A 10,104-nucleotide genomic window follows, 5' to 3' on the forward strand; every position below is an offset into this window, starting at 1 on the left:
CATCGAGGGCAGCCCTCCCCCACCCCGGGTGCTCTCACCTGCACAGGAAATTGTGCTGCTGGTGCACAGAGTCCACGTCGCTCTGCTCCTGGGGGGGCGGGAGCACCCCGGGCTCGGGGCTGGCCCGTCCCGTCCCCCCTGCCCCCTCGGCCAGCGGGTCTTTTCTGCTGCCCAGCTCTGGGGAGATCGGCTCCATGTTCTGGGAAGTGGGTGAGCAGTGAGAGGGCAGCACCCTCACGAGGCCAGTGCCACCCACCCCATCACAGGCACCCCACCCTCACGGGGCCAGTGCCACCCACCCCATCGCAGGCACCCCACCCCTCACGGGGCCAGTGCCACCCACCCCATCGCAGACACCCCACCTCTCACGGGGCCAGTGCCACCCACCCCATCGCAGACACCCCACCCCTCATGGGGCCAGTGTCACCCACCCCATTGCGGGCACCCCAACTCACCCATCACAGGACCAGCACCACCCCTTACCCATCGTGGGCACCGTCCCCACCTCAGGGGGCCCTCCGTGCCCTGGACCCCGTCACCCCTCAGAGGCCCGTCCCCATCCCAGACCAGGGCTCCCTGAGCTGCTGGTCCCTCCCCACTATGTAAAGGGTCGGGGTCACGGACAGCCCAGCAGGCTCCAGCGCTTAGGGGGATGGGTACAGGGCAGTGTAGAGTGATGTGAAAATGGGGGATCCTACAGAGGGGCTGCCAGAGCCACCCGAGCTCCCTTGGCAAAGAGGGGCCCAGGCACTCACCAGGCTGCCCCGGCGGCTGCTGCTCCAGCTCCCCGCAGTGCCCGCCCGGCTCTGGCACAGGGCATCGAAACCCAGGATGCCCCCCACGCAGTCACCGATCAGCACCACCTGCTGGAGGGAGGGACCGTCAGCTCCGGGAGGGACCCCACTCCCTATAGCCGTAGCCCACCCAGCCCTGCCCCACCCCCACAGCCACTGCCCCCTTCCCAACAGCGCCCCATCCCGCAGTGTCCCCCACAGCCCCCAACCCCCACTCCTCACAGTGCCTCCCCACAGCCAGTGCTCCCTTCTCCAGCCCCACAGCCAGAGACCCCCATCCTCACAACTCCCCCATCCCACTCCCCACAGCCAACCCCCACCCTGATCCCCACAGCGTCAGCCCCACCCTCCTCCCAACTGTGCCCCCCGTCGCCTCCCCCAGCGCCGCCCCCCCACCTGGCCGCAGAAGCCGGAGCCCTCAGTGGAGTGCAGGAAGGCGCTGTGGGCCTGGTTGGCACGGGCGATGGTGGTGGCCACGGCATGCTGGTAGCTCCCGGAGGATGTGGCCAGCAGGGGCAGGGCAGCAAGTGGGATGTGGTCCTGGCTGCTGGACAGGCTGTCCCTATCATGGCTGTAGGGGCTGAGGCTGGGGGTGAGGGGTTAATGGTGAGAGAGGCGGCTGCTGCCCGGAGACCCTCACACCCCTGTGCCATCGCCGGAAGGCAGCCCCTCCCATGCCAGCTGAGGGATGGCGCAGGCAACTGGGCAGGGCCCCGCGCCCTGGACCACTACCCACTGTAGCCCATGGAGCCTATCATTTAGCTCAGCAGTAACACAAGGAACCACAGGCCTGTGTCCTGTAAGACACTGGCTTAAGCAAGTCAGCATGAGTAAAGTAGGCCCGTGGCCCTCAGCATAGAGAAAATGGCCCGGCCGTTACCCGAGGTTTGGGGAGCTGGGAATAGCTTGCTCGAGAGAGCTGGGACACAACGGTACCAGGTGACCGCAGGAGCGCTGAACTGATCCCGGGCTGGGGTATTTGGGGACAGAATCGCTGGCAGGGGTCTAACCACCAACTTGCCCGAGCAATAGGTAGGGCCCTACCAAATTCACAGCCACGAAAAATGTGTCATGGACCTTGAAATCTGGTCCCTCCCCGTGAAATCTGGTCTGTTGTGTGCTTTTACCCTGTACTATACAGGTTTCATGGGGGAGACCAGTGTTTCTCACATTGGGGTTCCTGACCCAAAAGGGAGTTGCAGGGGGTCACAAGGTTATTTTAGGGGGAGTCACGGTATTGCCACCCTTACTTCTGCGCTGCCTTCAGAGCTGGGTGGCCAGAGAGCGGCGGCTGTTGGCTGGGCGCCCAGCTCTGAAGGCGGCACCCCACCAGGAGCAGTGCAGAAGTAAGGGTAGCAATGCTATACCTTATACACTCTTACTTCTGCACTGCTCCCCTCAGAGCTGGGCGGCTGGAGAGTGGCAGCTGCTGACTGAGGGCCCAGGTCTGCAGGCAGCAGCGCAGAAGTCAGGGTGGCAATACCATACCAGGCCATCCTTACTTCTGTGCTGCTGCTGGCAGCAGCTCTGCCTTCAGAGCTGGGCTCCCGGCCAGCAGCCGCCGCTCTCCAGCTGCTCAGCTCCGAAGGCAGTGCTGCCGCCAGCAGCAGTGCAGAAGCTAAGGGTAGCAATCCCGCAACCCCCCCCCCCCTCCCACTTTAATAACCTTATGACCCCCCCCCCCAACTCTTTTTTGGGTCAGGACCCCTACGTGAAATTTCAGATTTAAATAGCTGAAATCATGACATTTATGATTTTTAAAATCCTACGACCGTGAAATTGACCAAAACAGACTGAGAATTTGGTAGGGCCCTAGCAATAGGTGACCTACATGACAATGAGCTAAAAGGCACTGATGTGTTAACCGACAGGAGAAGGGCACCCCAATATTACAAGGGTGAGGAAGATAGATTTGGACACGGAAGGCTGGGCATCAGAGCGAATGTTCGTGATATTGCCCAGGCTCTAGAACAGGCCAAGCCACCACGCAGCGGGGGCCTAACTTTCCATCAGCGACCCTTCAACTCTCCACTGCTATCTACCACCCACCTTTGGGCGTCGGGGGTCTGGACCATCGGACTCCTTGGGCAGGCCAGGGACACGGCTGCTCCTTTCGCTCTCCCCACCAGGTCCCCAAGGAAGGGTGTGAGTAGATGAGCACATGCAGGGAATGGCACCAAATGTCCTGCTATCTGTGTGGGGTTTGGAGCTTTGCTGCCTAGAGATTGCGTGACTAAAAATCGCCACGGCTTTGCTTTGCCCTCAGTGGGAGAGTCTTTGCCATCCCCCCGCGGTTCCCTACAAGATACTGCATTGTTAGTTTTAATTCTGTGGAGCCTGGTTCTGGGACGAGACCCCTAGTGCCCCCAGCTCATTACATTAGTATCAACTGGCAATCAATGCAGTTATTATTCACCCTGACAAAGGGCTGGGCAACACCACGCCCAGCAGGCACCTGATCTGCTGATACAGGAGTGCAACACCCCCTAGCGCCATGAGGGAGAGCGCCCCCGATGGAGTCCCCACCCTACTCCCTGCTGCAGAGCACCCTTAGCGCCGCACTGGGGCCAGCCCTGACTGCAGGCAGCGCCCCCTGCAGGAGGGAGGACATACTTGGAGACCAGGGCGTAGGCGGCGGCGCAGATGGGCGGGCAGGGCACCAGGCGCAGCGCCACGTGGCCCAGCGCCTCGGGGAAGTGCACACGGGCGACGGCGTCGAAGGTGGCGGCCAGCGTCTGCACGTCAGCCTGCTTGGAGCCTGGCTCGCCCGCACCCTGGTCCAGGATGTTCCCGCTGTGCAGGATCAGGAACAGCGCGTGGATTCGGCAGGCCTGCGCCACGCTCTCCACAGAGCCACCCTGCGGAGACACATGCCGTCAGTGGGGGAGGCAGGGACAGGTGCCCATGATGGGGGAGGGGGTCGTGGCCCTAATGGGGGGGGGAGATAATGGTGCCCCTTGGTGCAGGGGAAGACGATGCCCACAGTGGGCACTTGGGATTACCTCCCTGAAGGCCAGGTTAGCCAGGTTATGCAGCTCTGGGCTGGGGGCAGAGAGCCCCCGCTTGGCCCCACGCAGCTGCCCTAGGCACACTGGACTGTGAGCAGCCAGCTCTGCCCCTCACTGGGGTCGGGGGTGTCTGTGCCGGGGGAGGCCATGGCTGGTGATTCCTAGTGGAAAAGGCAAGTGGCATCTGGGTTGCAAGGAGAGGGCCAGACCAGATGGGGTAGGGCAGGTGAGGCAAGACAGGTGGCAGGGCTGGAGCCAGCGCCAGGTGGGCCGGAAGTGGGGTGGGGGGCAGGGCCGGGGCCAGGGCAGGGGGCCACACACCTCGGCAAAGCTGGCCCCAGTCAGTCCATTCCCACTGGGCTTGGCCACACCGGTCCCGTCCCCTGCACAGACAAAGCCCGGGTGAGCGTGCTGGCATGGGAAGTGCCCTGGGGGCCGGGCCCAGCTGCTGGATCCCAACCCCGCTACCCTGGGGCGCTGGGTGGACCACGGGGGCCCCAGCATTCGCCCTGCTGTGCTCTGACCCACTCCCCGGCCTCCCTCCCTCTTGCCACCCTCCACCCACCTTCACACCACTCTGTTCCTCTACACCAGGGGTCGGCAACCTATGGCACGCGGGCCAAAGGCAGCACGCAAGCTGATTTACTGTGGCACGCTGCTGCCAGCCTGGGGTCCCCGCCGCCGGCCCCTGTAAATGTAAAATGTATTCATGGCACATGAAACCTTAAAATACCATGAATAAATGAAGACCACTTCTGAAAGGTTGCCGACCCCTGTTCTACACAATCCCAACCCCCGCCCTCCTGCCTCCCTGCCCACCTGAAGCCCTGCTTCCCTCACCACCCCTATCCTCCTGCTGTCCTGTCCCCCAACCCTATCCTGCCCCCCACCCTCCCACTCTCCTGTCCTTTAGGAAGTGTTATTTACTCCTTCTCTTAACACAAGAACTAGGAGTCACCCAATGAAATTAATAGGCAGCAGGTTTAAAACAAACCTAAGGCAATACTCCTTCACCCAACACACAGTCAATCTGTGGAACTCCTTGCCAGAGGATGTTGTGAAGGCCAAGACTATAACAGGGTTCCAATAAGAACTAGATAAGTTCATGGAGGACAGGTCCATCAATGGCTGTTAGCCAGGATGGGCAGGGATAGTGTCCCTAGCCTCTGTTTGCCAGAAGCTGGGAATGAGCGACAGGGGATGGATCACTTGATGATTCCCTGTTCTGTTCATTCCCTCTGGGGCACCTGGCATTGGCCACTGTCGGAAGACAGGATACTGGGCTAGATGGACCTTTGGTCTGACCCACTATGGCCATTCTTGTGTTTACCCTGCCCCGACCCTCCCCTGCCCCACGCTTACCCAGCCCCTCGTCCAGCTCGCCTGGCCGGTCCAGCGTGTCCAGCAAGTCGTTGGAGTTCCACTTGGTCATCTCCTTGGCAAAGACCTCGTCACTGTCAGACAGATCCTCTGGAGGGAAGGGTGAGTCATGAGACTGAGACACTCCTCAAAGAGACACCCCCCAAGAATGAGGGACCCTCGGGAGAGACACCCATGGAAATTGGAGACTCTGTTTGCACCTGCCCCTGGGAATGGGGGATCCTCCTACATACACCCCTGGGAATGGGGGACCTCCCAGCAGAGATACCCCCCAGGAATGCAGAACTCCACTTGCACACCTGCCAGTAGGAATAGGGGACGCCCGCAGCAGAGATGCTTTCTGAGAAATGGGGGACCCCCTCTAGGCGCACCAACCGCCAGGAATGGGGACCACTCCCCTCCACCCTCCGTACCGTGCGCATCGAAGAATTCCTCCTCTGAGCTATTCTCCGAGTCCCGTGCGATGTTCTGCATGCGCCACTCTGAGAGACTCTGGGGCGATACCCCCCCTGGGGGAATGGGACAGGGGTCAGATACCAGAGACTGGGGAGCCCTCCCCACAGCTCTCCCACCAGCATCCCACCCCAGCCCCCCTGCCAGCACCCCACCCCTCTGCCCGAGCGCCACTGTCCCCCAGCACCCCTGCCAGCACCTCCACCCTTCCCCCTGAATGCCCCAGCCCCCTGCCAGCACCTCACCCCACCCCTCCCCCCGAGCACCCTGTCCACCAGTGGCCTTGCCAGCATCCCCACCCCTCTGTCCGAGTGCCACTGTCCCCCAGCGTCCCTGCCAGCACCTCCCTTTCCCCCGAGTACCTGTCCTCCAGCACCTCTGCCAGCACCACCCTGTCCCCTGAGCGCCCCGGCCCCCAGCACCTCTGCAGACCCCACCCCTCTGCCCCCAGTGCCTCTGCCAGCAGCCCCGCCCTGTTCCCTGCAGCACCCCTTGCAACCCTCCAGCCAGTGCTCCCATCCCGCTCCATGCCAACGTCTCCATCCCCAGCAGCCCCACCTCCTGCCAGACCTCCCGTCCCGCTCCTGCCCCCGCCAGCTCACTCCCCACATGCCCCCAGCACCCACCCCCGCCCCGGCCCCCTCACCTCCATGCTGGGAGGAATAGGAGGAGCGGGAGGACGTAGACCACTGCTTGGCGAAGGCGTCGTCGGGGGAGGCGTCGGGCGGCCCCTGCCCCTCAGCTCGGTCCTGCCCGTCAGCGCTGCCCAGCTCAGCCCGGCCCTCGGCGCTGGGGGCAGCCGCCGCCTCCTCCTCGGCCTCGGTGCACTTGGCCATCTTCTGGGCCAGCATGCGGGCCGTCTCCTCCTCCAGCTGCCGGATATCCTCCATGGTCAGCTCCGTCCACTCGTCCTGCCAGCACCAGGCCTGGCGGTGTGCCCGCAGCATCACCTTGCGCAGCCCTGTGGGGGGAGGGGCAGGGGAGTGCGGCGCAGCCAGAGCACCCCTCCCCCGGTGGCTCCCCAGCCAGAGCCAGAACACCCCTCCCCCACAAACACGCCCAGTCAGAGCCAGAGCACCCTTCCCCTGCCAGAGCACCCCTCCCACGCCGGCCCCCCCAGCCAGAGCATCCCTCCTCCACCTCTACCCCAGTCTGAGCCAGAGCACCCCTCCCCTGCTGCGCCCCCCGCCAGAGCACCCCTTCCCCACCCCTCCCCCAGCCTGAGCCAGAGTGACCCAATGTACATGCCAGGGCTCATGCAGCCTCCATGGAGGGATCAAGGAATTGGGGTCCCCCTGCCAAGGCTCTGCTACATCAGTGTGACCCAGCAGGCTGTGTGAGCAGCTCCCCCTCCCCTGGTTGGGCCCCCCAGCCTCATATCAGGAGGCTGGGGAGTCACTGGGAGCAGCATCAGGGGGTAATGCCAGGTAGGGCTGGGTGGCAAAGCCAAGGGGTCAGGAGTGGTGCCCGAGGGGCAGTGGTAGGAGGGCCAATGCCAGGGGGTTGGGGAAGGCAGCACCAAGGAAGGGGCAGTGCTGGGTATGGGAGGCAGTGCCACTGGCCTCGAGGCTAAGGGGGGCGGGGGCTGCACCAGGGGGCAGTACCAGGGCAGAGCTAAGGGGCAATGCTGCAGGGCGCAGTGCTACGGAGCAGCACCAGCGGCACGGCTAAGGGAGAGCGCTGGTGGGTGGGGGGGCAGCGCTATGGGGCAGGGAAGCCGTGGGGGGGAACTGGGGCCAGCGCTCACCTACGTCGTGGATGAACTGCTCGATCTTGGACTGCATGCCCCAGTAGCGGAACTCCACCTTGCATAGCTTGTAGGCACACATGAGGGGCCCGGCCGCCATGGCCCCCTCCAGCCACTCGTCGCCCAGCGGCCCCCGGCCTGTCTTCGCCGAGCGATACAGCTTGGGGTCCTCCTCCACCTTGTACTCGTTGGGCGAGATGGGGTCCCGCACAATGTCAATGGTGTCTGGGGGCAGCAGGGAGTCAGCACCCACATACGGCACCTGCTTGCCCCAGTGCCAGGGGTCTCACCCGCTGCAGCCCCCCAGGGACAGGGAAAATACCTGCCCCATTCCCCACAATGCCCTGGGGCCCATTCCCCAATGTTTTTGTTGCAGAGCAATGGAACAGGGGGGTTGGAGCAGTGTGTGTGTGTGGGGGAGGGGGCGGTGCACAGAAGGGAGGGAGATTAGTGGGTGGCACAGTGGGGAGAACTCCCGCCTTCCCAGCACTCTGCCCTCCCTGCCCCACGGCACTCTGGGACAGAGCACACGTGAGCATCAGGGCTGAAGACAACAGCTTCTCCCCACTCCAGCAAACCCCAGATTCAGAAGTAGGGAATGGGAGCTCTCCAGGCTCCAGCCCCTGGGCCCCACCCGCCAGACCTTCCCCAGCACTGAGCTCCCGTACAACTAAGGCACTTGTGAGGCAAGTCTGTGCCCTGTGTCCCAGTACGGAGCACAGCCTGGGCAGGTCACAGGCTCCCTCCCCTGGGGGCCGGCTGTGTTCCTCACCGCCTTGGTGGGGCAGCACCGGGACTGCGCCGGCGCCAGGTGCCCTGAGCGCGAAGGCACAGACTGGCCCAGCCAGTATCGGGTGTCCCCACAAGCAGAGCTTACCCAGAATCCGCTGCCTCTTCTCGGCGGCCGTGAGGTTGAAGACATTGGTCTGTTTGCCGGAGTCGGGCCGGTAATAGGTCTCGATCTCGATGGAGAACTTCTCCACGAAGGGGCAGGTGTATCTGGGAGATGGGAGAGATGGGGGTGAAAATGGGCACCTTCTGCCCTGCCCCAACTCTGAGCAGCCCCTGCCCCACCCCCACCCACCTTCCCCTCTGCCTCACTCTCCCCACATCCCACTCCAGGCCTGCACCAGCCCCACCCCACACAGCTTCTCCCCTGGTCTTGCCCCACCCCACATCCCACTCCCTGGGGCCATCAGTGCAGCATGAGGTGGGGCCCCACAGCGATGCAGGCTGTCCCCTGCTCTGTGCCAGTCCCCTGGCCCTGCAAGGGACTTTGGGGCGGCCCCAGGACAAGTCCTCCCGACAGACCCACACAGCAGGGGCAAGGGGGCAGGGCAAGGAGGCAGGCCCCTGAACACTGCTACCCATGTTCCTCAGCTCCCTGCCCTCCCCCCTGCATGCCCCTCAGCTGGCCTCACACACCCTGTCCGTCCCCCCACCATGCTGCACCTGGTGCGCGTGTAGGGATAGGCGTTCCACGACTCCTCCTCCACCTGCAGGGCAGCCTTGGGCAGAAGGGCACGGAACCAGCTGGGGATGTGGGAGCCCACGTGGTAGATCTTGTGGGTGTACTGGCCGCTGCCTCCCGGGCCGTCGCTGTAGGGCCGGTTGGCCAGAATCTCGACCCCGCTGCCCTCCCCGCTGGATTCCTCCCGGCTCTTCTTCTGGAGGGGAGACACTGACCCATTGGTTCCAGCCTGGGCCCTGGCGCCAGTCCCACCCCAACCGCCCCCCCGGTGCAGACCCTCACAGACAGACAGACCCAGTCCCTGCTCTGCACCCAGACAGACAGACCCCGCCCTGCACCCACAGACCCCTCCCCTCACCTGGATCATATAGAGCTGGGCCACCTGATACTCCTCGAGGCTCATGGGCAGCAGGATGTGATACTCCTTGATGAGCATGGTGACTGGTGGGGCCTGCGGACAGGGGCGAGAAGTTAGAGCCCCATTGCCCCTGCCCCGCACAGACCCCCGCCCCAGGGGGCCATCCCTGCTCCTCTCCTGCCCCAACCCTCCTCCCTCCCTTCTGGCTGCTTGGCCCCCAGATGGGGGATGGGGAACCAGAAGCAAATCCCCATGTGACCTGCTTAAAAATCCATCCTGCCTGATGCGTTTCCATGGCAATGCGCAGGGAATGGGGGGGGGAGCTAGAGGGTGAGGGTGCATCCCCACCCCCCACCCCCCCACACACACGCCGTCAGGTCCTCTCGCATCCACCCTGCCCAGCCCTGCAATATCAAGGGACAGGTCTGGACTCCTGGGTCTCAATCCAGGCAAGGTTGGACCCCTGACCAGTTCCAACCCCAAAACTGACTGGATGGTACTGGCAGCCCAAGGCTGGTGGGGGGCTGCTCACGGAGCAAAGGGAACACAGCAGTGCGGGCACCGCAGCCCCATGGCCTGGGCCACCAAACCTGCCCCACATAACTCCCGCCTGGGCCACCAAACCTCCCCACCCAGCCCCTGCTAGAGCCTGGGGCACCAAACCTCCTCCCCACACAGCCCACCTCCGCCTGGGCCTAGGGCACTAAACCTCCCGCCTCATATTCCCCCCACCGGGGCCTGGGGCACCAAACCTCACCTCCCAGCCCCTGCTAGAGCCTGGGGCACCAAACCTCCTCCTCACACAGCCCACCTCTGCCTGGGCATAGGGCACTAAACCTGCCATCCCACATTCCCCCAACCTGGCCACTAAACCTGCCACCCCACATTCCCCC

The 10,104-nt window shown here is 63.9% G+C and overlaps 1 protein-coding gene across 1 annotated transcript in view; it reads right to left on the reverse strand.

Moving 5' to 3' along the window:
* Positions 1 to 10,104, reverse strand: part of PITPNM1 (phosphatidylinositol transfer protein membrane associated 1) — a 23,717-nt gene that overhangs the window by 11,657 nt on the left and 1,956 nt on the right. Inside the window, exons 2-13 of the mRNA XM_026661128.2 lie at positions 9,212 to 9,304; positions 8,835 to 9,049; positions 8,260 to 8,381; positions 7,383 to 7,607; positions 6,282 to 6,596; positions 5,596 to 5,691; positions 5,165 to 5,272; positions 4,124 to 4,185; positions 3,408 to 3,652; positions 1,191 to 1,380; positions 756 to 863; positions 39 to 199 (exon numbers count right to left, since the gene is read on the reverse strand). Of these exons, the coding sequence (XP_026516913.1) occupies positions 39 to 199; positions 756 to 863; positions 1,191 to 1,380; positions 3,408 to 3,652; positions 4,124 to 4,185; positions 5,165 to 5,272; positions 5,596 to 5,691; positions 6,282 to 6,596; positions 7,383 to 7,607; positions 8,260 to 8,381; positions 8,835 to 9,049; positions 9,212 to 9,289 (1,925 nt within the window). The 5' untranslated portion in view covers positions 9,290 to 9,304. The remainder of the gene's footprint in view (positions 1 to 38; positions 200 to 755; positions 864 to 1,190; positions 1,381 to 3,407; positions 3,653 to 4,123; positions 4,186 to 5,164; positions 5,273 to 5,595; positions 5,692 to 6,281; positions 6,597 to 7,382; positions 7,608 to 8,259; positions 8,382 to 8,834; positions 9,050 to 9,211; positions 9,305 to 10,104) is intronic.

This window comes from Terrapene carolina, unplaced genomic scaffold (assembly GCF_002925995.2).
Source record: "Terrapene carolina triunguis isolate 2854851 unplaced genomic scaffold, T_m_triunguis-2.0 Scaffold926, whole genome shotgun sequence".
NCBI lineage: Eukaryota > Metazoa > Chordata > Testudines > Emydidae > Terrapene > Terrapene triunguis.